At 40.9% G+C, this 27961-nt stretch overlaps 1 protein-coding gene across 6 annotated transcripts in view; it reads left to right on the forward strand.

Annotated features, from left to right (window-relative positions):
* The window catches only part of CDK8 (cyclin dependent kinase 8), a 171630-nt gene that overhangs the window by 135995 nt on the left and 7674 nt on the right, over positions 1 to 27961 (forward strand). For all 6 annotated transcript variants that reach the window (XM_067562899.1, XM_067562898.1, XM_067562900.1 and 3 more), the window contains 3 exons: positions 9261 to 9404; positions 12517 to 12586; positions 13733 to 13805. In XM_067562899.1, coding sequence (XP_067419000.1) covers positions 9261 to 9404; positions 12517 to 12586; positions 13733 to 13805 — 287 coding nt within the window. The remainder of the gene's footprint in view (positions 1 to 9260; positions 9405 to 12516; positions 12587 to 13732; positions 13806 to 27961) is intronic.

Below are 27961 nucleotides of genomic sequence, written 5' to 3' on the forward strand. Positions count from 1 at the left end.
GTATAATTTGTATATAGCTTCTTGTCATCCAGAAATTTCAAAAAGCATATTACTACTTGCAATATAATGAAATATTGACGCACCTCTTAAAATTGTCAAAATCCAGAAAATGATAGCAGGGCACAGAATACTTCAGTTTTATTACTTTTAGTTTTTACTACTTAGAGTTTAATGGGTACATAAAACAAAATTACAGTGTATGAAATGTATAGACTGGAGAAGGCATTAACTGCACTGAAACTATGTTGCAGCTGTCAGGATTGATGTGGCTTTGATACAGCTTTTATTTACTATTTTTTGTTTTCTTTTTCCCCAAGGAAACTATTGCTTTTTCTTGTGAAAAATGAGACTAGTTTAAACATGCTATTTAATGGGAGGGTTGCCACCCAAGACTTTTTAACTCAAGGCAGTTGCCAGTAAAGATAAGTTACTAGCAATAGAAAAATAGGTTCTCCCTCCATTTAAATCTATCTAGAAGAAGCACCAAAGTTGGGGAAAGTCACTTTCCTCCTGCTGCTGTCCTGCCGTATTGATCTGCTAACCAGTTCAAGCATGGCACTGCTGAATCTGCTCTGTCACACTTAGCATTTGCTGTCAGTCTGTGAAAAGTGCTGAATGTAAGAGAGAGGGACTCAGTGTGGCAGTAGTACAGACTATCACATGGGCAGGCTTGACCCAGTATGAGGTTGTCGTTAGTGTTTTTAATAGTTTTTCTGTGAGTGTGAGTGAGACAGAAGAGAAGACTGGGGGAGGAGGCGGGACTGCAGAATTCTCTCTTCCGTGTTGTCCTTGAATACTTGGCTTGGTAAAGATTGGAAACCCTCTTAAGAAGGACTTCTGCAAGTAATGTCCCCATAGGTGCTTCACTCTAGGTGTGTTTGCGCCCCATGTGCCTCAGAATGGAGATTTTAGGTGGCAATATCCATTCAGCTTGTGTATGTGTCCCCTACAGCCTTGTGCCCTGCACTGAGGCTATATAGAGCTGCGTGGGCGAACAATCCTCAGTTTTTTCTCAGCTGTCTCAACAGTATCTGAGTTGAGATTAGCTCAGCTGTATTTTTCTCACATTCTTACTAGTTAGAGTTAGTTCTTAGTTTCCTTTGAGTTAGTTAGCTGTAGTAATTTTATTGATTAAAAACAAAAAAGATTTTCCTTATACTTTTAGGATAAGGACTATTGTCCCTTCACCTATTTTTCTTTGTTTCTCCCCCTCAGGGGAACTTAAACCCTGGGAGGGGTATGCCTGGTTCTCCCAGGGTTAAACTCTGCCTTTTTGTACTAAGAGGCTGTCCCGGTCAGTGATGGACACTCCCAGTGTGTCCACTGCCTTGGGCAGTCACACGTTCCCCAAAAGTGTAATTTCTGTCTGCAGTTAAAATCAAGGGCAACTACATCTTCTCATGTTGGAGAGTTCGCTCCCACCAGCTTTTAACCTTAACCAGGGGACAATGCTCTCTGAATAGATCAACCACTTCGATGCAGCACTTCCCTAGAGCATTGAAGAGGAAATCTCAGGAATTCTCTCAAAAAGGCTCTAGAACAGTGGTTCTTAATCTTTCCAAACTACTGTGCCCCTGAAGCCTGAGTCCCACCCCCACGGGGCTGAGGCATGTAACTTAGTTTCATGGCGCCCCTGTGGTTCCAGGCAATTGCCTTTCTTGCCACCCCCAATACCAGCTCTGCACTTGCGACCCCTCTAAAACCCCAGGTTAAGAAACACTGCTCTAGAAAATGGTCTTCAAGTCTCTGAGTAGAGAATCTACCTAAGAGAGATGGTCTCTGTTTCAGACACCCACTTTGGCACCTGCTAATCTCTGACTCAATACACATGAGGCTGCAGGTTCCTCTGGTACTGTGACCACCAGCAAGCCTAAGGACTCTAAGGGTTCCGGCTCCAGAAGATTGTTACCGTCGGGTGATTGGAATGGCAGAGAGAAGATGACCAGCTCTTCTAAATTGGTACCGACAGAGTCTGTTAGGACCTCGGTACCCAGCACTTTGGCTCTGCAAAAGACCAGAATGACCACCTACTGGTCATTCATCTGAGCGTATAGGGCCTTCAATACCAATTGCACCTTTTGCCATAGATACCTGTGCCCATCTTACCTCATTGGTACCGTCCATTGTTCCAGTACCAAAAGAGTTGATTTCCTCGGGACTTGGCAGTAACAGAAATGCTTGAATCTCCCCTGTTCAGCAGTGACATTTTCTCAGTATTGAGCACCTGGAGATTTGCGTGGTACCGATGGAGTCTCTGCCTATCTCTCTGACTGATCCACCTTTACCAAGTTGAGTACGAGGAAGACGATGGGGACTTTTCATCAGTCGCTCACATTTCTGTCCAAGGCTCTCCTTTCCATTATCAAGGAACTTTCTATTCTGAGACTTCTAAGGAGTTGGATTATCCTTGTGAGAGAGACACTCCACACCGCAGGTATGGACACCTCAGGTGCCTCCACCCATGCCTTATGCACTACTTCAGTGGCCATACTGGGATTCTTGGATTGCTTACCACTAGCAATTCTCTGGGGCCGCTAGTGTTTCTCACTGGGAGAAGAGCAGACAGTCCCCACCTCTCTCTCTTTTTAGGGTTCCTGATCTGCAAGATCTTTTGTCCTTGGCTGATGATTTTAAACAGCTCCAGGACTTCATTAAAAGGATAGCGTATTCCTTGCAAATTCCACTGGAGGGTGTTAAGGAAGCAGCATAAATTACTTGACATTCTGTACACTTTATCATCTGCCCACATCATTTATGAGGCCTTGCTAGACACTGCAAAAATAATTTGGCATACCTCAGCCACAGTACCACAGAGGGTGGACAAAAAATATGTTTCCTTCAATGACTTTGAATTTTTATTTTCGCATCAAACTCCCTTGTGCTTGTTGCCATGAATGAATGTGGCAGACACCATTAGGCTAACTTGACTCCATACGACAGAGACCTAAAGTGTCTTGATTTATTTGGTCATAAGTCCTTCTCATTGGCTACCTTACAATTTAGGATCGCCAATTATCAAGCCCTCATGGTGAAATACAGCCACACTAACTACTCAAAGTTGAATACCTTTACTGAGCATCTTTCAACAGGCCAGGGGGAGCAATTCCAGGTAATCATCATGGAGGGCCAACTGCTTGCAAGAACATCTCTGCAGGCCTCTCTGGGCGCCACTGATACAGCTCCTCATTCTGTCTCCACAGTGGCAGTCATGAGGAGGTCCTCCTGGCTTTAGCTCTCGGTTTTTCTTAGGGAGCTCCAAAATATGGTTGAGAACCTTCATTTTGGTGGATCATAATTCTCTGCAGAAAAAACTGATGAATCTCTGCATACCTTAAGCCTGGTGTGTTGTGGGAATTTACACCTCTGCATAAAAAAGAAAGTTCAGTAAGGTCTAGATGGCACAGAGATCTCATCTCACCCAGCTTCCCACCTCCCAGAGACATTATGAACCCCAGCACAAGAGACAACAGTTCCAAAAGAGGAGACCAGCTGCTTCTCAGGCATCAGCCTCACAACCTACAACTTTTGAAACACCAATTTTGACTGGCTGGCTGAGGTGCTGAGTTACTATCCCCACTCTTATCTGCTGCAACCATCTGCATTCTCCTTTGCTTTGGTGACTGCCTTTCTTATCTCCATCAGAATTGGGAACATATCTCTGTGACATTTTCCAAGGTACAGTGTGGACTGTTGAACAGCTGTGTCCCCTCAGTACCTCAGCTTGGGATGCCTCTTACACTGCTTTGCTGTAAGAATGTTTACTTCTTGTCTGTTCACACACAACCTCTAACATGCTGCACAGTATTGAGTGCTGCTAGCTAGCCACTCGTGAATTAAACTGCAGAGCAACACCAGATGGCTGGTGTGCTGTTCAGCACGCTACTGAATGATGCAAGCTCATAGAAAGTCCATCATTTCATCAAAGGAAAATTACATGCACCCCTTGTTATCCCAAATAGTTTCCCACACACTTTAATCCAAACACACTGGTTAAGCTAAAACAATAAGACATGTTTGTTAACTACAGAAAGATAGATTTAAGTAATTATGAGTGATGATGTATAAAAGTCAAGAATGGTTACCAAACAGAAATAGTATATAGATAAAATGTAAGCTAATGGCTTACTTAAAAAGCTAACAGAATTAAAAGTGAAGCTTTTCCTCACCATACGCTGCAGTAAATTTCACAGGATGGGTCTCTTTTCAGCCTGAGACTCCTCTTCCATAGTTCAGTCCTTCAGATATTCATTGATGTCATGGAGGAGTGAAGTCAAGTTTTTCTTCCCCTCTTTATAATTCACTTTCTTATGCTAGAAACATCCTTGCTGAGTCATGGTCACACGCAGTCTTTTGTGGACATGAGGTTTGAACCATCCCTGTAATGTAATGGAAGTGTATGGTTTACACCTTTCCCCTGCTGAAGAATGGCTGCTTAAGCAGGGGATAGGCCTTTAACACCTGGCTGAGAGTTGGTCTGTCCTTTGTTCCTAAGGCCTTGTCTACACTGGGAAAATGAGTCGACCTAACATAGGTCGACTTACATCCACCTCAGTAAGGTCACTGATGTCCACACAACCCGCCTTGGGTCAGTGAAGTGTGTCCTCCCCAGGAGCACTTTCACTGACCTAAGAGGGGCAGTGTGGGGAGCTGAGAGCCCAGTCTCTGAGCTCCCTGCTAGGAGCCCCCACAGGCTCCCAGTCTCCTGGTGGGCTGCACTCTCTACCCCACTACCTGTTTCCCTCTGGGAGACAGCCCCAAGTTTCTCTCCTCCCTGTTCCCCACTGGGAGCCGTGATAAGCCCTTCTCACCCCTGAGGAGTGGGGTCCAGCTGCCCTGGCTTCTTGCCCCCTCCTGCTCCCTGCTGGAGCGGGGCAGCCTTGCCAATTTCATGGCTGAGGTGTGAAATTGACAAGGCTGTCCCAGCTCCTGGCAGGCAGCAGGTGCAGAAGCACCCAGGCTTCTCGCCCTGCTCCCAGCCTGGGCTTCTCATCCCACTTCTAGCTGGGAGTGGAGACTTGCTGCTCAATTCTCAGAGGCTTTCTTGTCAATTTGGAGTAGTGAAATTGACAAGAATGACAGCCCCACAGCTGATGTAAGGGAGGCAGTGTCTACATTAACACTTTGTCACCCTAACTAAGCTGATATATAAGCCCTTGTTGAGGTGGTTTTATGATACTGGCAGAGCATGAGGGTTACATTGGTGGGAAGAGCGTTTTAATCTATACACCTCCAGGTGTTTTGTCGACAAAAGCTGATTTTTTGTTGACAAAACTCTCTAGTGTAGACCAGTCCTGAGACTCTGGTTTGGGCCTGCTTTACTTAAACTTGGAGCATGTTACAGCATGATACATAGTAGACTCTTGTAACTTTACATACAATGTTGATACACACATTTTACCAGGACAGTAATGTTCAGCAGATTATGGTGTTTCAAATGATACCTCACACGGCATATTTAGTACAAAATTTATCATAATCTTATAAAAGTGGTGAACATAATAGTATAGATAGTCACAATCACTACGGGCAAGTGGGTGTTAGAGATTGTTTGTTTGTTTCAACAAGATACTCCATCCATTTTACCTCCTTCCCTGCATCCCACCCTCTTCACTGTCCCTCTTCAGGGAGCTCTCTGATGAGCACCTTTTGCAACAAGAAATAGACCCTGTCCTGAATCTGGACGCTATAGAACCAGTTCCCATGCAACACAGAGAGAAGAGATTTTATTCCAGGTATTTCCTGCCTCCAAAAAAGAGCGGTGATTGGAGACCTATTGTAGAGCTAAGATTACTCAACAGATTGTAAAGATTCAGAGGTTCAAAATGGTAACTCTTGCAGCAATAATTTCATCATTGGATCAAGGGGATTAGTTCTCTGCTCTTGACCTTCAAGACACTTATTTCCATATAGTGATCCACCCCTCCCAAAGAAGTTTCCTACATTTCACTCTGGGTCAAGAGCTCTTTCAGTCGATGGTGCTCCCATTTAGTCTCTTGTCTGCATCCAGAGTGTTCTCAAAAGTTCTCTCTATGGTAGCGCTCATCTTCACAGAAAATGAACTGATTTTCTCATACCTTGATGATTGCCTATTCAAAGGGTAGTCCTTCAACAAAGCTACGATGGCCACACAGAGGGCCCTAGACCTGTTTCTCAGACTGGGACTACAATTAAACATCTGAAGGTCCACCTTAACTCCTGTGCAAATTCTGGAGCTTGCCTTGATGGAGTAATAGCCAATACATTCCTCCCTTCATGCAGGTTCATAACTCTAACCAATTTAGTCACTACAGTCTAAGTCAGCTCTCAAATATTGACCAGAAATTATCTCCAGCTATTGGGACATATGGCGACTGGCACCTTTCTAATAAATCACACAAGACTTCACATGTACTGCCTCCAAAAGTGGTTCAGAACTGTTAATTCATGGAGCAAATACAGTTTAATCAAATTACTCTCCATGCCTTGGGTAGGAGGAAAAAAAAATCCCGCAACTGATGGAAGAACCCACACAATGTTTGTTTAGCCAATGTTTGTTGTTGCTCAGCCATCTCCAACATCAGTATAACAACAGATGCATTCATACTGGGATGGCAAGCTCACCTAGATGCTCACACTGTTCAAGGCAGGTGATCTTCTCTTGAATCCACCCTACACATCAACTCTGGATGTGTAGGAACTCAGACCAGTCAGGAATGCCTGTATCCATTTCCTCCAGCTGATTGGGGTAAATACCTAAAGATCATGACGGACAATATGTCATACATGTTTTACATAAACTGTCAAGGGGGAGTGAGACAGTCTTCCCTCTGCACTGAAGCAGTGAGGCTTTGGAATTGGTGCATACAAAACCAGATCACCCGGAAGGTAAGCTGCTGAGATGCTGTAGAAAACACCACAGAGGATGCTGTCAGCACGTGCTTCTTGTAAAATCATGAATAGGAGATAGATCCCACTATACTCCATCACATATTTCAATGTTTGGGCATCCCACAGATAGACCTGTTCGCCACAGCCAAGAACAAGAGGCTCTTGAGGCAGTCTGGGTCACCACTCTCCGGGAGATGCATTTCTCCTTTGTTTAGGTCCAGGCCTTCTGTATGCATTTCCCCCAACTCCCTTGATATCCAAGGTGCTGTTCAAGATAAGGAAAGGTAAACCCAAAGTTATTCTTGTCATTCAGACATGGTCAAGACTAACATGATTTCCTTACCTCTCTCAGCTCACTGTTTGTCAACTGATCATTCTCCAGACCAGTTGTTCTCAAGCAATGGGCCACTTGCAGCCCAGTCAGCACACAGCTGTGGCCCATGTAACATCCTCAAGGGCTGTACAGGTAGTGTATATATACTTGTGTGGATGTGGCCTGCATAACACACAGAGAGCTGCATATGTGTCCCACAGTGGTAAATAGGTTGAGAACCACTGTCCCGGACCATCCCCATCTCCTTTCTCAGGATGCTTGTCAAATCCATCACTCTGACCTCAAGGTTCTTCTGCTCAAGACAAGGCAACTAGATGGTTTGCTGGGTTAGAAACAACCTGTTCTGAGGATGTAAAGAGTGCTGTTACATAGCAGGAAACAATCTACTCGTGATACATATGTCCAAAGGTGGATGAGATTTAAGCACTGTTGTGACATAAAGTATCTTTCCCCGCCATTCTCTCTGTTATCATTTGTACTAGATTACATTTTAGAGCTAAAAATGACAGGGTTTTATCTTTAAATTACATAAAAATGCATTTGGCAGCTATTACAGCCTTCCGTCATATGGTAGGTGGTTTTTCCATCTTTGCTCATTCTATAGCAAGGAAGTTTCTCAAGGGACTGGAGAACCTCCACATGTGTTTTATTGTGGTATAAACATAACTTAAGACACGTGTATAAATTATTGCTCCTGTAAAGTACTTCTTTTATACCTCACCACTGTGTAATTACAATAGAAAATGTTAATTTTTTTACAACCTTTTTAGATTGAACACTTAAAAAAAAAAAAAAAAAAAAAAATTCCGCCACTCTTACTGTCACCTTTTTTACTAAAAATATTCTCACCAATAAATACTTTTCTTAACCTATTTAATGACCTCTCTTCTTTTTCTCTAAAACTTTGCTTGTCATCCTATTGTTTCCTCCTTCTACACAAATAATATCAGCTATTTTTTTTCTGCTCACAGCACATGGTAAACAGCTGCAGAGAAACTCATAGGCTTTAGCTCATAACTTTTTCCAATATATATGAAAACTCACTTTATATGAAACTTGAATGGTAGGATTATTCTGTGTACGTTATTTGGTTCCGTCCTTGTTCATGACCTTTTATTACTCATTCAAGGCTCTGCTTAGCACAATGGTGCAAAAGTTAGGTATCTCATAAATGCATACTACAGTAAATGTGATCTAGAAAATGCAATACGTCTATTGAATTTACAAACTAAGGCACATCAACAAAGATTAAAAGCTTTTCCTAAACACTTCTTGATTTTGGAAAGTGTCTTAAGTGTGTGTGGGTGTGTGTGTGGGTGTGTGGAGAGAGAGAGTGTGTATACACTCAAATTTAATACGCTTGAAAAGGGACAATGTGACATGACATTCTAATAGTAGTTCAAAAGGGGATTGTTCCTTATTTCAGTCATGTCTTTCAGTTTTAGTAGATTACATTTTGAAAGTGAGCTCTCTCGGAGCTTTTGTAGAGAAAAGCCAACATTTTTACCTAATACAAAAAATTCTGTTATACATGTATCTTTTTGGGAGTTTATTAATATTCAGTAGCACCTATGGGCCTTTGAAGTTTTGAAATGTAAAAGGATAGGGAAAAGGAATACAACATAAAAGTGAAGTGGCCAACGTGAAAAGTGATCAAAACTTGATTTTATTTATATATTTAGTTAAGATTTATAGACAATTCCCCAGTAGTCTCCCAACTTAGCTGTTATTAGTCAACTAACTCCTAGTTGCAGTAAGTAGTAGTTACAAATCTTTAAGCTATTGCATGTTTTTTCAGCTCTCATCATATAAATGTACTGTACATTCTGAAAAATGAATTACTGTGCTGTACATAAATGATTTCAGCTAAAGGTAAAATTTGAAGTGTTGCGATCTTATAATAGAAATTTCAAGTTCCACTTAAATACTTGAAATTCAGGAGCCTTATTTATTAGAGTTTATAAGCTATTTAAGAACTAATACTTCCACCTGACCAAGATCTGTGCTTTCTTTTGGAAAGATCCTTTTGATTTTACTTCTTTTCTCCTTTTTTAAAAAGATATTTGGGCGATAGGGTGTATATTTGCAGAGCTGCTAACATCAGAGCCAATATTCCACTGTCGACAAGAGGACATCAAAACTAGTAATCCTTATCACCATGACCAGCTGGACAGAATATTCAATGTAATGGGATTTCCTGCAGGTACATATTGTGGTTTTTTTATCACTGCTGTTCAAACCAAGATATGTGTATTTGAAATTATTACCATCTTTGCATATGAAGGTTGCAGCTGATGAATAAAGCTGTTCAAATATGATCGTTGTTTCATGAATTGCAAAATTGAGAGAGAGCCTAAACATAATGCTGCTACCAAGTGGAATATTATATTAATAATAATAGGAATGACTTTGTGACATTTGTATGTATATTCAATATCTTATCATATTTAAAAGGATTAAATTTAATACAGGGAAATCAAAACATTAGCAGTATTTCTGGGTGTCTCTTCAGTGTTGTTTCTTACATATTTTAAACTTTGCAGAGAACTGACACATAGGCAAAAAGTATTGCACTATTGGTAAATCTTTTAAACATGTTTAATTATTGCAAAAACAAACTACTTTTCATTTTCATTTTAAATTTTTTGTTGTGGCAGAAATATACTAGTCTGTCCTGATATGGAAAAACTCCTTTTACCTAATCAGAAAATTGAGGGTCAGGCCTAAGCTCAGATCTAAAGCAAATTCCAAACAGCGGGCTTCTTGTTAAGCCTTCCCCTCAACCCTTGGTAGTACCTTGCGTAAATGCCTCTGAACATCTGTTATGTTAATGGGATTTTTTTTGGTGTTTATGTGGCTACTGGTGTGTTGTCAAAATGATAGAGGCCTTATTTTAATATTTGATTCTCTCTCTCCTCATTGCCTGTATTCCTTCCATTATGCACAGTCCATTCAACAGGCTGCCACTAATAGTCTTGTTCTTTCACCAACTTGTTAGAATCTCTTCATGGGCCTCCTGCCTCTCATCACAAGAAGTTCAAACTCTTTGTCCCCACCTTCATATTCACTCCAGTCTGTTTTCTTTTTTTCTAAAAACTTAATTTCCACTTCCCACTTTTGGCTGGCTTCATGCCTTCTATCATGCTACTCCTCATTCATGGAACAGTCTTTGTTTCCCAATCTATCCAGTGTGCCTTCTCTTTCCTCCTTCAAAAATCTCTTTAAAGCCAATTTCTTTAAGTAATCCATTCTTCTCTCACTCCTAGACTATTTTTCTTGTCTTTATCTTACTTTATTTAGACTCTAAACTCTTTGGGGGCAGAGATTGTCTTTGTGAATTTTCATGTAAATCTATAGTACTGCATTAATATTTTGTAATAATTTTGGATTGTATTGTGTGATCAGTTAATCTTGATGTGAAGGTCCCCACTTCTTACCCAAGAATATAATTGTTTACCATTTTATTACTTTAAACCCTTTTCTCCTATCATTTGACATTTACCAATTAATCTGGTGTGAAATCAGACAAATATGAGAGGGAGGAAAAGGAAATACGGAGAAAAAGCAAAGAAGAAAACAGTTAGATAAATTCCCTCTGTAGTTGGTTCTAGATTTTCATTTACCTCATCTTCTATCAAGATGGACCAGCAGAGTTCTCAGTTTTTCAGGTTAATGATGTCCATTCTCTGTCATTAACGCCATGCAATTATAAACAGTTGTAAAGTTCTGCAGCTCATAAAGTTCCAGGAGTACTAGCCTAAATTAGACAGAGGGCTAGATTTTTCAAATCCAGAGCTACAGGAAAATATCATATAGTCTCTCAGCCAGAAACATGGTTCTTTGTCTAGAGGAAAATGCCATCCCGGAGAATAGGAAAAAAACTCAGTAGAAAAAGAAGCTAACAACTGGGAACTTTGGGATTAAATATATGCTTAAAAATTTCTTACAAAGTGAAAGATACATTACAAACTTCAGGGTCACATTAAAATAGTTCTAACAGTTATTTGGATTTTTTTTATATTTATATATATTAATAAAGAGAGGAATAGGTTCCTTATTTAAAGTCTCCCCCTCTGTGCTTGACATGTCTTAATTATTGCTGACATATCCTTTCATTACAGTGTGTGTCTGGGATATAATTGGCTAAAAATTTAATATTTGTTGAGGATGAATGCAGCTATAGTGACTGCTGCAAATTATGAGAAATGCCATCCCAGGAATCCCATTGGCAAAACAGATGATGTAGAACCACTCCATTAAGCCTTTAAGAATTTGGGGCTGTTAGAACAGGCAGGGCCAGTGAAGTTGTCATTTCCTCCCTCTTTATTATCTTTTGAGCCCTCTGATGTGGTGGTTGTGGTTGATGTTGGTGGGTTTGACGTGATGTGATTCACTTGTCCAAGGCAGCTTTTCAAGAAGAGTGGAATACCTTTGTGCTTCATTATCCATCTAAGGCCTGGTCTATGCTTACCTGGCGATTCGGCGGCAGTTGACAGGAGTTATGCAAGTTATGCAGAGTAGCTTGCGTAAGTCCTGTTGACTGTTGTACTTCCCTTCTGCACGCCATCTTCACTGCGCTGCGCTGACAGGAACCGCATTCCCATTGACGCAGTGCTATGCCACTTGAGGGGTGGATTAACAGCGTAGACTTTTGGATCGATTGAGCGGGTCTTCACTGACTGCTCAATTGATCCAGAAAGGTCGATCTGACAGTGATGACTTCGCCGCTGTCAGTATAGACATACCCTAAATGAGCAATGAAGATAGCTCCTGTGGGTTGAGACTGACTCAAGCTGGCTCGTCAGTGTGTCTTTGTGATTTCCTGTTAGGCCACATTGTCACCTTGATACAAACTCCTTAAAAATAAAAGAACCCTAATCAAACTCTTTTATTGCTACTTTCTGAACTACATTGAAGTCAGTATCATCTTTAAATAAATGAAGGAAACATAGTCTGGGAGGATGCATATTGGCACCTGCTCAGTGCCTGCTGTCATGTTAGTTTCCTGTAAAATCTTGTACATAGTATAGCAACTATTATTGCAGTTGGGAGTAGTATTTAAGGTTCTTAAAAAATTGAGGCGTTAATTGGCATGTTATCAGAACCTGTTCAACATGTTGAACAATTTATTGTCCACTGTGAAGAGATATTGAGAGCATTCAAGGAATGTAGACACTAGGACAAAGCCAGGTTAGGTAGGTGGGAAGGGAAAACTAAAATTAAAAGAAGACTTTGAATGATGTCTCTTCCTCTACATTTAAAAAAAATTTAAAAAAAGACACATGAGAAAGTACTAATGCATGTTGGTCTTGCAGATAAAGATTGGGAGGATATAAAAAAGATGCCTGAACATTCAACATTAATGAAAGATTTCAGAAGAAACACGTAAGTTAAATTTTGCTAAGGTTTTTTGAGAGATTAGTTATATATTTTACCTTAATTATAATCTTATTTTAATAAAACTTAGCTGTAGTAGGCACCATTTTATAGCCATATGGTAAAGATGAATATGAAATTATTATGGCTTACATGAGGGAGGAAATAAGTTATATTTAAATGAAATTTCTTAAATACTAGGATGCTTGAAATTTAGTGTACTGTGGTTGTTCAAATGTAGAAAAATTAAGAAGCGAGATACTGGTTATCCAGAAAGCACTGTACAATGAAATGCGAAGTAAGATGGCAGATGTCAAATTGGTGGTGTATGTAAGAGTGACTGGATGACTCTGAGTTACTAGTCACAGACTTTCATAGATGTTACCACTTCAGATTTGTACCAAATCTATAGTAATGAAAAATTGTTCCTTTGTGATAACTATGTGAAAAGAGTTGGTGGCCTGCCTCTACTTCCACACAAAGTGTCAGCACAATTTGCAGTCTCAGTACATAGGGCAAAGCAAAATGTGGCAGAGTTGTTTACCTTTCAGAATCTCCCAAAATTCAATTATTTTGGGATAGGTGCCCACAAGGCAATGCAACTGATGTTTCAAACATGGCAGTGTAGAAGCAAGGCAAAACTGCAACAAATCAAACCACAAATCTGTATGGTTATTGTGGACATATTAAGCCATTTGTATTAAATTGTTATTATCCAACAGGTTCAAATAGGAACAGTTCAGTTTTCTACTGCACACAAAGCCAATCAGTGCATTGTTAGGACAGTGTTGAAAGGGCTGACTAAGTATTTTAGCTCCATGCACACTGGCACTAAAATAGTACAGACTGATGAAATGGTATTTAAACTTGCTGAAAGGAAATCTAATCCAAATGGTACTTGGCACACATGTAAATCATTCAGAGCACAGATGTTTTACAAACATGCTAGGAAGACAAAACTGTTATTTCTCTAGTGTCAACAAGACCTTTTAAGGAAGCATCTGCTGCTGGTGCCTGTGCTTTACCTGTTCAATGTACAAAAGGGAGCTTTAGTTTCCAGGGTCGTCAGTCAGCACCTTTCATGAGCACTAGATTAACTTTCTCTAAAAATGCTTGACACTGATACTGATAAATACACTACTTTTTTTTTTCCAGGTATACCAACTGCAGCCTTATCAAATATATGGAAAAACATAAAGTTAAACCAGATAGTAAGGCATTCCACTTGGTAAGCTTCCGGTAGTAGTAATCAATTGAAAAAACTATATATAGGTCAGCAGTGGTCAAATATGGGACTAGGCCCCTGACGAGTGCTCTTTCACTGAATTTATTTGCAGCGTCCCCAGACTATCTAATACTTTGCAAATTGAAACACTGTAGAGTACTTCTCATTTATTGCTCTGACTAATAGAATGATTCCATGAAGTATTTAACTGGAGCAGGGTTTGAATAAAATACATCACAGGTTTTCTGTTTTTGATAATCATACATTTGTGGTTTTATTTGTGTTACTGTAGCTCTGTTTTTAATGCATTTTACTGCTTTTACATTTGTGTGTATTTTAAAAAAGCAAATTAAAATCTATTTTTGATAAATGCAAAAATCATTAATTCTAGAGGATGCATATTGATTTGAACATTTTACTTACTCAACATATCACATAAGTATGCTAGGAAATATTGTATTGAACTTTGAAAGTTTAGTTTATAAAATGTAAAGCGCCTGCTTCCTAGATGCACAACTTTTTTTAATGGCTTATTTATAGATACTTCCTAGTAGAAGGTTCTTCTTCTCATAAATTAAGTGATAGCTGCTTACCAAAACATTTCCTCACTAAGACTTTGATTCACCAGTGTACTTAAGCCTTTGAGTAACTATAAGGACATAATTCGTCATATTGCTTAAATAACTTGCTGAATTGGGGAATGATTATTTGTGTTTTGTTTTTGAGCTGTTTGATTGTAGATCTGTTGATACATCACTTATTTTTAATGAGCATTTAGGCAAATTTAAAAACCTAGATATAAAATACTACTGACCTCTGCAAGCAGGTTTAAAGAGAAACAAGTCTATCAATTTAACTGGGGATATATATATATATATATATATAGATAGTGATATAGTAAGGGCAGAGGGCTGCAGGAGCGTATGCGAAGGGAGGCATATAAGCCCCAGAATGATCAGGGCTTTATTCCCTGCAGCCTAGCCAGAGTCAGGAGCGGGCAATCAGGGGCAGGTGAGGCCAATTAAGGCCCTGCCAGCTGCCTGTTAAAAGCCCACTGCTCCAGAGAAACAGGGCACAAGCTGGAGGAAGTAGGTGTGCTGTGCTGTGCTACGAGGAGATGCGAAGCAGACTGGAGAGTAGAGGAAGTATGGAGGAGCCCCAAGAGAGGTACTGAGCCCAGGAGAGGGGGGAACCTGCCCCTGGCCAGACTGAAACCCTTCCCCAGGCACAGGGGCCTGAGTCAGGAAGCCCAGTTTGGGGCAACAAGGAAAACAGAGCCTGAGAGGGGGAAGTAGCCCAGGGGAAAAAGACTGCAGCTGCAAATACAGTGCCAGCAGCTCACAGCTGCTACTCACAGGACCCCTGGGCTGGGACCCAGAGAAGCAGGTGGGCCTGGCTCCCTATCCACCTCTCCAGGGAAGCCGGGGTGACAGGCAACTCCCTGGCCCACTATGAGGAGTAAAGCGTGAGACCCACTAGAGGGAAGCCAGCCGTCTGCCACTATATATATATATATATATATATATATATATATATATATATATATATATATATATATGGGAACAACAGTCTTCTTGACCTTGCAGGGAAGAGGAGGAGTTGAGATGGATGAAAGAGGAAGAAAGTGAGTCAAGAGGCCTGAGTGTCTCATAGGTTGCTTGCAACTCCCATTGAAGTTGCACTTACAGCTCATAGGATAATCAGGTCCAAGCATTCTTACACTTTTTGTTTTTAAACCAACACCCTTTTGGCAATTTCACAGCCTCACTTTCTTTGGTATTTTTTTTACTTTCATGTAAACTTTGGAATTTGTGTGCTTCAGCCAAAGGTAGACTGAATCCAACACACCATATTAGTTGTTGGCAAACAGCATGAAAATCGTGAGAACAGGAGTTAATTGCAGCAGATGGATTACAGCGCCCAATCTGAGTAGAGATGTATATATTCACAGAACAGTTAGTTTTTTTTTAAATACAGTGACTGTGCAAATCAGACCCTAATTAGAGTGCAAAGAACTACATAATTGAGACCTGTGTAGATATGCATTATTAACTGTAATTATTTCTACATTTCTGGAGTAGAATATCATTTTGATATAGTACCTGATAACAGTTCACAGTTGCAAGAGAACTGGTCTGTATTAGTACAGAAAGCAAGAAATTCATTGTCAGGTTGCTGAATTAGAGACCCACTTTTGAAGAAATGAATCAAGGTTCAAGTCACCTGTAGGTTCCTTGTATAGTGCACAGGCTGTAGTGTTATGCCAAATACTAGGGAATCTTTGTACATAAGCAAAGCAGCCAGTCCCCTTTCTCACTCTGCTCATAATAAAATCAACCTAATTTTTATCATATCAGGAATGAGGACAGAGCTTCATAAAATTTGGTGGTTCTGTTCATTAGGTGGTTTACATAGTATTTAAAATAAAATACATATTTGGCATTGCATGTAAATAAAATATTTTATAATTTGTTATGAAAACTATCTAATTTTTGGGAGCATGATACCAGTAAGTGATTCTATAATGACTAATGCTCCTTTGACACGTGCCGTTGGATATGAAGTTTTAAATGGTGAAACAGACAATACAACGTCACTTTTGTACTTGTCTGTGATTGTGATTTGAAGTGGAGAAAATTGTAATTTAGAGAATTTGGAAGCCTAAGATAGTTCCAATAATGCCAAATGCCTTTTTCTTTCTTTAGAACGGATGTGCTGCCTTTTGCCTGCAGATTTGACACTATTGTAGGCTAAAGATTTCACTGCTAGCGCCATATGCAATACAGAATCTTAAAACAGCACACAATTACTAGTTTAGAGTAACTGAAAAAATATCCTCCTTCCATCCCCCGCCCCCTCATTTTATCCTAATGTACAGAATGTAAAAAGAGATCACTTTGTCAAGTTTTCAGATCTCAGTTAGGCAATCTAATAGCAAATCTGATTATGCAAATTTTAGCACCAATCTTGGTAACTGTTTCATTGCTGATTACTTCTGCATCAGGTAATGTGCTTATCACATACACCCAAACTGCTTTTCATTCCTTGCCAGGAGCCAAAATCCTTCTTTCCCCTACTTAACTGCCAGAATCGCTAGTTTCCTTCTGATAGCTTCTATAGTTCAGTTAAGCATTTTCAATACAAAATTCTGGAACACACTGAAAATTAAGATTTAAAAATGTATGGGCAGCATTACATAAATTTAATATCAAATTAAATATCACTGGGAATACTGTAGTGATTATATTATTCATTTTCATATTTAATTCAATAACCTCAATTTTTTAAATTTATCTGAAGCTGCTGCATTTCCCGTCTGCTGCAGGGGTCTTGCTACAAAATGTAGGTCAAGCTTGCCATGTAGTACAATTCCTGATAATAAGCATTTTTGATACCCCCACAGTAAGACAATGGGTCACTTCGGTTCAGAGCAAATTAACTTCATTGAAGGGGGGTGAATGGTCTTGCCAGATTGGCCTGAAAACTTCTTTGTTTTCCAAATCTTGAAGGTCTGGAGATCAATTTTGCTACTCAGTGGAGACAGATCGCCACAAATTAATCATGGATAGCGTGCGCTAACAAAATGTTTTATATTTGTCCTTCCACTCCTTTCCCACATGGTATCACTATAGGGCAGCAGCAGTTTGGATACCTTAACTGTGTATTTCTTACCTTCATGTTTTTGGATTCCACCCCAGAAGAAGGGGTTAAATCAGGGAACAAGATCAGAGATATCTGTATTAATTCCACCAGAGCTTTTGTGACAAATCCCAGGGGAAAGATTGAGTCTGAAATGTTCATGAAATTGCACATTGATTTTTTTTTTTCCCCTCTTGAAGTTGGAATTTCTTTGGAATTGTTCCCCTGACTCACTCTCCCTTTGTTCCTCTTCAGCTTGATGCATTAAACTGAGGAACCTTTAGAGACAAAGAACTAGCTTTGGTCCCCCTACACAGTGTGGCTGCTCTGCTGCTGCTTGCTCTGGGGGCAGGCTCTCTTCCCTCTTTACAGCCAAGCTGTTGGTATGAATTGGCCACCAAAGGCTTAACCCTCCTTTCTAGTTTCAAAACAACAACTAGTACCAGTGAGAAACCTCCATCTGTTATCCCTTCATGTGGGGGTTTTACCCCCACTGAACTCAGTCCTTACCCGCTAGTCTTATTTGCAGTCTCTATTTTTGAGAGAGCATGGATTGTAAAGGAATTCTATGAGGTGTATAGTTATTGATTCCAATAAGAATCTTGTTCTTGTTTTCAGCTCATGCTAATTTTACTCAGTTGGAATTTAAATGGAATTGTTCTGCCTAATGTCTTATGTGGGTTTGAACATTGCTAGGGTCTATCTCTGCCACTCCCCCAAGATCTCTCTGTCTGATAGCTTCGTGGGGATGGAATCTAGTTCTTCAGGTTGGAAGGTGCCTAAATTTAATTCTTGTTCCAAAAGGTAAAAGGAAAATTGTCCCTTCGGGTTGAGAAGAGACATTGAAGAACACTTAGAAGACTCAGTCAATTCCCCAACATAGTCTGCAGCAAACTCATGAAATCAGACTCTATGGGATCCATGAAAATCCTCTGTTCCCACTGCACCAATCCCCTCCTAGATATACTCAAAACTCCTCATCTTTATTATGCACTCCGTCCCAGGCAAACTCCCAAGTACCTTCAAAGACCTCTCTCTCTCTCTCTCTCTCTCTCTCTCTCTCTCTCTCTCTCTCTACCAAAGCAGATGAAACACTTGCATAATTTTGTATATTGTTTTATTATACTGCTTTCTGGCATCCTAATGCAATTAGAAAGTATCCTAGAACTCAGATTCCCAGCAACAGTGAATTTCTGGGTTCTATGATGTTCCAAGCAACACTTTTCCAATTCTCAGCAATGGGACAAATTTTCATAGGTTCTCTGATTTCTCAAAGACATGCACGCACGCAGAATTTATCTGGGACTTCTCTAGATTCTGCATCCCATTTTGCCTGTTATCTCTTCTTTATAGTTTATTTTAATTTAATTTTTTTTTCTTTCCCTGAGTTTCTTTTGTGTGTCTGGTCATGAGCCAGTGCACCAAGCCACTCTGCTCTTATCATGCTGAACTGCTGAGTCCCTTCTGGAAAGTTAGGTAAAACCTCATCTCCTTCTCCAAATACAATGCTGATGGGCTTTGTGCTGACAGAATGACATCACAGTACAAACCTGAAATGCTCTCTGCACTGTCTTTCATTTCTCCCTGGGTTAGACAATTTTTACTCTTGCTTTTTGATTGGAAGTGTTTTACTAACAAATACTTCTGCATTCCCTGAATGGAGCAGAAAATGTCTGAGTTTCAATCTCTTCTCTAGAGTTCCAGAGTGGTAGCTGTGTTATTCTGTATACAGCAAAAACAACTTGAGTTATGTAGCACTTTAAAGACTAACAATCATCATAGTTGCAGTCATTCATCTCCAAATCTCCACTGTTTTCCATTTTCTCCTGCCAGTTTGTGATCCACTATGTTCACAGCTCATCAGCATCTTATTGATAGCATCATAACCTAATCACCATAATGCTATGTCAGTTTGTTGTTTGGTTGGTTAGTGCTGTGAAATGCCATTCAGCATATCGGCTCTCTCTCTTTCCTTCTTCTGTGCCTGAAGCAGTGCGAGAAGAATTCCATTCAAACTGATACTTCACAAAAGCCGCAGGCAGACCCTGAAGAACTGTTTTTGAATCTCATGCTGCAATCTGAGTATAACTATTTTAAAGACTTCCGCCAGTGACTAGGTGGGACTGGAACTTAATACACCATTATGTCAATGATGTACAAAACAAATAGTTGGTTCTGCAGTGCTAAAAGGAGTAAAAAGCAATTGAAAAAAACAATTTGTCACTAAAATAAACCAAATGCAAGGAGCAGACATTGAGTCAGAAGGTTCCATTTTTATATAGTCACTTTTTTCAAAGTAGATTCATACTTTAAAAAACAAACAAAAAAAAAACCCCAATTGGTTGAAAATACAGTAGCTCACATACTGAGCAACAGAAGTAATGAGAGCACATTGCCTGGCATGCCTTTCTCTGCATGGCCTCACAATTCAATAAAGCGTCAAGTTCAAAATTTTCATCTTTTATCTTCTAAGCCCTCTATGGGATGGGCCCAAGTACCTGAAGGACCATCTCATGACTTCCCTTGTCACAGCTACGTTCCACTATATTAATGGAACTGTCAGTGAAGGTGAAACGCATATGCATGAAAAGCAGGGTCCTGGTGTGTGGCACTTGGTCTTGAAACTACCACATATCTCACCATTCTAGATTGAATGGAAACCCCACTACTTTGACCTACTCTTCTCACAATAAAACAAAAAAATATCTGGGAGCTGGAGAGAATTTCTAGGCCTTGTCTAGAACTGTTACATCAGAGTAACTAGTTAGTTTGCCTTAAAGGGCGGTCTGTCCACACACAGCTTCTTTTTAAACCAAATTATTTGGTGTCTTAGATTGCAGTAAGCAATCTTTGGAATGAAGCAACTCTATTTAGCATTTAGTTTGTTCACTTTAAGGTTTGTGTGGATGCATTCCTAGCTAATCCACTTCTGGCAGTTGTCCAACTACTATCCCACACTGCATTGCTTCATTGCTGGATGAGCTTGTCTCTGTGCCCTACACTTCTCTGGTCATCTTGACTGGATGTCACCTCTTTCTTTAAAGGGTGGCAGGCAGCCAGAAGTACACCTTTTCAATATCAGTATTCAATAGTAATGAGTTCATACACCCAGCATACATATCCATTATAGCAGACATACTTCCCCTTTCCCTTGCTTCTCTGTGGACCCTTGCAGAAGTCCTGGACTTGACTGCTGCATATTCAGTCCCATCTGTAGAAGAGTCACTGGAACATATACATCTACAAGACACTGTCAGAGCAAATAAAGAAGGGCACTCCTGGAGCTGTCCCAATGCCTAGTCAAAACAAAGAAGCTCTGGCAAAAGTACCTAAGGCCAAGGGATCTCTGGTAATGCTCCCACTACCTGCCCATGTTATGAGGAACTTGACTGTGTTTTTGCAAGGAATGCCACCACTAAACCTGAGAATTATGTGGTGGACAGTTATCCACAAAAGACACCAGACAAAACAGCAAGCATCCAAGACAACGTGACAAGCCCTTCAAAAGCTTCCTGGACCCTATGTATCCCATGGGGTCCAACCAGGAGGAGATGTATCATGACAGCCAAAAACTCTGACCCAACAGATTTGGACATTACATGAGAACCTTTTGTGGACACCCAGATGAAACTGCTGTGGAGGAAAGCTCTACCAGCAGCCAAACTGAAATTGCTGCAAAGGGGAGTTCTGCCAGTAAATACTGTGTTCTGTATTGTAACATAACTGCATTGGGTGATTTAAACTACTTTTGCCTTCCTGACACCATATTGTTCAGAGATAGGAGCCCCTCTTTCCATCTACGTGGCCTTTAACATCCCCCACTACCAGCATGCTCTCTCAGGATTGCTCAAAATGGTATCCACACTGGAGACTTATAGCTTTTAAGATTTATTTATCTATAGTATGAAGTCCTACACTGCCAGTCATTCTTGCCACCTCCATAGCACCCTTTCCAAGCTGCTTCCTATTCCCTTTCCTCCATTCACCCCTGGTCAAAATGTCAGCTCTACAGGAGCTAAAAAAATCACACATTACAAGGAATCATGTTTATTTTAGAGGCAGATACAGAAAGAGGAAAAAATAATAGAAAAGTTACATTGGCTCGCTTTCATCACTGCATTCAGGTTTAGTAAAGTTGAGATTTGAGGAGGTATTTGGCCCAAATCAGGCGATAGAGATGTTTCAGAAAGATATTAAAGTATTACAAGGCATTTGGTTTTTAGAATAACTACTACAGAACTCTTTTGACTTGCAGTGTACTTTATGTAGGTGTTGTAAAAGAGAACTTAAGGTAAAGATAGTGCTGTGTTTTGTCATGCACCACATTGTAAGGTACAGAAGCTCTCAGAATTGCCCATATATCTAGTGTTTCTGTTCCAGTCCTGCACCAGCTGCAAGGGGGACACTATTCTGGTAAACAGCAGTGCTGCATATCTTCCTGGTTCACCCATTGCTTAGGGATTTGCCTCAGGGTAACATCTTTCAACTTGAGGATAGCCTGCAGGTGTGCATATGGAATAATTAGCCTTCTTACTGCTGCCCCACATCCCCCTCTTCCTGTAGTCATCCATCCACTTGAAACCATCGCAAGCAACCAACCATCCTCACACCTACTAAAACTAGCACAGCCCCCCAACTTTTGTTACAGAGGGCCTACACTAGAGGGAAATAATTTGGAAAATACCTTACCATTTCAGGGAACCTCTGAACGGTAAGCGAAGATGGGAATGACATTCCAAAATTGTGGGAAAGGAATATTTGATCATTGTTGGCCTGGAGAGGATTGGCACAATAAGTACTTGTGCTTTTTTTTTTTTTTTTTTTTTTTTTTTTTAAACTTCCCTTAGCACCTGTAATGCCATGGTGCACGCACAGCAGGGATGCATCACCCACAGAGAAGGTGACAAATCTCTGAATGGGCAGTGGAGGAGGCAGGGAGAAGAAGCGAGAGAGGATCCGTTCCAGGAATTATTGAATTCATCCCCAAAGAGAGCTATGAAGGCAGAGTTGTGGAGGGATGGTTTTCTTGGAGCATTCTGTAAGGATCAAAAGAGATCATGTGGCCCTGGAAAGGGACATGATGCAGACGATGTACAGGCAAACACCTGTGATAGAGCACCTTTTGTTACAAAGGTCAAGAATTGCACCCCAACCTTCCAATGTCCTCCAAAATAGTTACTTTGACTGAACTCATGGTTCTATCTAATTTTAGGCCCTTCCCACAAAAATCAACCGTCAGGAGATGGAGGGGAACCTATATGCGATGCTCTCAAAAGGGACTTTCTGAGCAGTCCTTTGGTTGACCATGCCTCCTTTCCATTGGTCTTAAATTTGCGCCACATTCTTGTTTAATTGTTTTTTGTTTTTATTCAAGATGCAATGTGTTAACAAAAAACATAGGTAACTCAATAAATTTGTTTTGGCTGAAAAATTTCATTGAAATGCATCTGCATCCATCAAGGGCATACTGTCAATTCCTAATAAAAACAAACATACATTTCCTTGGTTCTAGTACATTGATTGCCACAACTACTTCCTAACCTCGAAGTAGGAGCACAATGCACCCGTGACCCTGTTTTCCCTGACTACTTTGGGTGTATTGAGGATACCCCCTCTCCAGCTGTCTAAAATGATCAGAAAGTTTGTACACTTCCTGTTCTCACCCACCCTCCAAGATCATTCCCTTGCTTTCACCCATCCTGCGCAAAACACAGCAAACACTTATCACCTAGGGTTGTATAATTAGGAGAAACATTCAGTCATTTTATAAGACACTGCCACCTAACCTTCATTCTTCCAAAAGCACACTCCACTGACATTCTTCAACTACTCCATGCAAAGTTAAACTGCTCTTTTCTCTTGTCCAAGCATCCAGGGAAAGGCTCATAAGTCAGGGAAGTAGAGAATAACTGTCTCCAAGAATAACAAGAGGAACTGTAACTCCATTAATATCAACAGTAATCTACGGGAGCAAACATTCCCTTGCTCATTCCAGCGCACAGACCTGAGTTTCTAAAGATACTGGCATCATGGACCTTTACGGACCATCCCACATTAATATTGGTGAATCTTCCCTGGAGATCATCCAGGGTTTGGAGCTCCAGGGAGAAATATCCCTTCCTATTGGTTAAATCTTTGGCCTGGTGTGGGGGGACCAAAAATAGGCAATAGCCCCAATATAGTTTGGGAACTCCATCTGTGCAAATAAACTCTTGGTCCTTGCCAGGCTTTATGATGCAGCACAGCAGCACCTTCCCCATAGTATCGCAAACCTCCTTGAGAACAGCCCCGACAGTTGATCTACCAACACCAAACTGGTTAGCTACTAATCAGCAGGACTTAGGAGTAGCAAACTTCATGATGGTGCTGGCAGCCTACTTCTCCACACTGAGGGGAGTTCTCATGTTGGTGTTCCAACTCTGTGGCTCCAGGGTGAGCTCTGCACAGACTTACAGGAAAGTTACCTTTCTTATCTTGAAGTTCTGCTGCTACATCTGGTTGACCCTGTTGTGCATCGCTGCCCTGTGTTACCAGTCCCTGGTAGCTTTCTGAGCCCAGAAGTGGCACTTTACTTAGTAAAGCTGCTCTAGATAAAAGCTCTGCAGAAGTAACTGCTCAATTTCATCCTTCTCCTGCTCCTCCTCCTTTATTAATCGCATCACTCTGGCATCCAAAGCCCTATGAAACTGCAGAGCCAAATCCATCCACCCACAACTGCCACTGCACATGCATCCTGTTTGTATTAATGACTGCTATGATCATGGCGCTCAATAGCGTGTCCTCCATGATGCCTTACAGCAGATCGAAAATGGTGCTGGCAAAATTAATGATGCCAAGAGAGGAATCAAGGGAGTTTGTTAATTTGACCCCCTCCAAAATTCCTACAGTTTCCAGGAGGCATCCCACAGTCCACCACAAGAAAAGTCACAAAGCATAGATCTGTTTGGCGGAACAGTGCACCATGGGATATCTACCCAGAATCCTGAGCAGATAGTGCAGAGCTTTGTGGACATGATGATTGAGAGAGAGAGGTACCCTAGACTGGCAAAACAAAGCAGCATGGATGCACTTCAGTTCGTTTATTTGCTGCACTCACAGTGAACAAACCAATGTGACGTAACATCCCTGTGTAGACATGGCCCTAATGTGTTAACTTCAGAATTTTTAATTTGCTGAGGATACCACAGTGATGTAAATGCCCAGACAGTTTCTGCAACTTTAATATATTCCTCTCATAAAATCATACAGATTGACTTTAAGAACAGTACCACACTTGGATGATTTAAGAGTTATATCAGTTATTCCATCTTGGATTGAATTTACATCTAGAGTCTCTGCATCTCTTCCTGTATATTTTAAATTATACAACAGTCATCTTTGTGACCAATTTCTGCCTGCTGGCTAATCATTCCCTCATAGCATGTGACATACCTTTCTTAGGAGTATTGAAAATCCTCTTCACAAAAAATCTCTATTTTATTTAACTCTGAATAGGACAGTCTTGTTTTTTTCCATACTGTCTATATGAACTATTTTAGGATTTTGTACTGCCACCCATTATGTAAATATCTGAATGCCTTCTACATAAAATAGATTGACAATAGCAAATTCCCTAGAGGACTTCTTGGAGACATTTGCTCTACTATCTTTTCAGGTTATAGAAAGCTCTGGTTGGATTAGTGCTGTTTTGATTGGGAAGAGAAGGAAAGAAATGGGTTGGTTTTGAAAGTCAATATGGTTATGATGGAAAAACTATATCAAAGGGGAAGGTTTTGTAGTATTTCCTTAAAGTAGTCAAATTGAATTTCTCTGATCTCTAGAAATATTCTTATACTTTGCTTTGTCCTTGGTGTTCTCATGCTTTGTGATCTGCATTGTCCCAGTGGAGCACAACTTTCTTGGCAGGTCATGGAATGAAATGTGGTCTGTATTGCAGCTGATACCTGATCTATAAGTTAGTATGAAGATTAAGACCATGACCTTAAACTGGCTGTGGAAGTGGACTCACAGCCAGTGGAGAGCCTAAAGTACAGGCTTGATGTGCTCATGGGGGAGGCAGGCAGCTGCATTTTGTACCTGCTGGAGCCTTTGCATTGATTTCATTTGCAGCTTGAGAGGCAATAAATAAACTACGGCCTTGTCTACACTACAGAATTTTGTCAATGCAAGTTACGCCAATGATCATGAACTGCTATAATTTCATCACTTGTGCATGATTGCACAATGCGCCTGTCGGTGGAGCATGTCCACATTTGGTGCTCTAGCATCGACAGTAAAAGCGGAGCAGTGTGTGTAGCTATCCCACTGTGCAACTCTTCACCTTCTGCATCTAGGAGTTGTGGGAAGGCAGAGTGGATCGCAGTGCATCATGGGTACAGGTTTAATGTCCCTTGATACAGTTTTTTCTGTTCCCAGCATTCCATGGGCTTCAGACTACATTAAACATCATTTTACAGCAGCCTCTGTTGACTGCGCGCCTGCCATCTGTACCTGAGAGAATGGATCATGCACTGCTCTCTACTGTTGTGGTCAGTGTTATGAACACTATATAGCTGATCATGCTGTATATCATGAGCTCTGAATCTAAACAGGAATCCATGACACCTGCCCTGCTGTGCACCTCGGAAAGAAATAATGCCAGATTACTTTTGCCATTTAAGGAACAGCTTGCCAGGGTGGACTGTCTGTACTGGACTTGGGAAACAAGCACTGAGTGATGGGATCGCATCATGGTAAATGTATGGGATGATAAGCAGTAGCTGCAGAACTTCAGGATGCACATATCAACCTTCCTGGAACTGTGTGCGGCACTTGCTCCAGCACTAGAGATCCACAGATCCTAGAGATCTCTCTGAAGGATTCTCATGAAATCGCAATGTGCATTAACAAACTGCTCCACCCCCTGTGTAGCTGCCCAGGGAAATGTGAAGCAGATGCAAATATAGCTAGTCATGTACATTTCTATCCTTTAAGCCACTTCTAGCATATAACAAAGCAAAAGACATGTAACTGAGCAGAATCAACTCAAAATGATCACTTACCAGGGCATCTCTCTCCTGCATCATGCATGCCTGAGACGGAGTGCTGGGACTGGCTTGACCCCTCCGGGATCGAGAAGACATCCTGGCTCGCCATGGTATCGGACAACCCTGTCACCTGTTCCATCTCCTCCTCCAACTCTACTTCTTCATCCACCATTTCATCCTCCAGATTGAGTCCACTGTCTGTCCCCATGAAGTATCCAGGGGGCTCTTGGTGTGGAGGTGGTGTCACCGCTAAGGATGATGTGCAGCTCTTTATAGAAGCAGCAGGTCTTTTGGTGCAGCACCAGAGTAACAGTTTGATTCCCTTGCCTTCTGGTACACCTGCCTCAGCTCCTTTATCTTTGCACGGCACTTATGAGCATCCCATTTGTAGCCCTTATCCAACATGCCATGAGAAATCTGACCGTAGGTATTGAAGTTCCTGTATCTGGAGTGGAGCTGGGACTGCACAGCCTCCTCTCCCAGCAGATCCAATAACTCTAGTATGCTCCAAGTGGGAGAGCTTTTCCTGCATAGAGCCAACATAGTCAGCTGGAGAGATGCCAAACAAACAGGAAGTGGAATTTCAAAAATTCGTGGTCCTTTAAAGGGGGAGGGGCAGATGCTTGTGTACCTGGGTGTAGGGCAGCAAAGTTCAAACTGCTGACTAGACCGGTCAGGACGGGCATTGTGGGACATCTCCTGGAGGCCATTTACAGCGACATAACCAAGCGCAGAGTCTACACTGACTCTTTGTTAATCTAACTTTTTGCAAAAATCTCAGTGCCTCTCATTGAAGTGGTTTTATTTTGTTGGCAAAGCAGAAGAGTTTTGTCAGCAGGAGGAGCATCGCAGTGTGTACACCTCCACTGTTTTGTCAACGAAAGCTGACTTTTGTCAACAAAACTCTGTAGTATAGACAAGGCCTAAGATTTAAGATTTTGCTCATATCCCTCTTCTGAAAACCCTTCAAACATTTAAAATACAGCGAACCTACTATCCTCATAATTTAGTACATGCACATTGTGTGATGTGAGTTACTTGTGTATGTGGAGTTTCCTATCCCATACAGACATGCATTACATAATAATTGCCACTTTCTATGGTGGGTATTCAGTGCTGTATGTTTCACTCATTTATACTAAGCCCTTCAAGAGAGACTTTGTCTTATGTCTTTAAGATACCATCAGTGTTAATGGTGCTATATGAATAGTATTGATAATGGGCTGTAGAGAATGTGGGGCCTTGGTCAGAGCATTGGTTGTCTGTAATGGAAATTCCTTAGAGATAATTTCTGCCAACTAAATGTGCATGTCAGTGTGATATTAAAACTGAGTTAATGTGTATGAATTCACTTTAAAATAAAGCTTCTTCACAAAGAAAGGACAGACCAGCAAAATTATATTGATCCATGGGAATGGCGGGCGGGGAATTTCAAGGATTTTGTTGGTCGAGCACTTGTGACAAAATTAATTATTTGAGTGAGTTAGTTCTATA

Source organism: Emydura macquarii, unplaced genomic scaffold (assembly GCF_026122565.2).
Source record: "Emydura macquarii macquarii isolate MOO-44397 ecotype Brisbane River unplaced genomic scaffold, CSIRO-AGI_Emac_v2 contig_2473, whole genome shotgun sequence".
NCBI lineage: Eukaryota > Metazoa > Chordata > Testudines > Chelidae > Emydura > Emydura macquarii.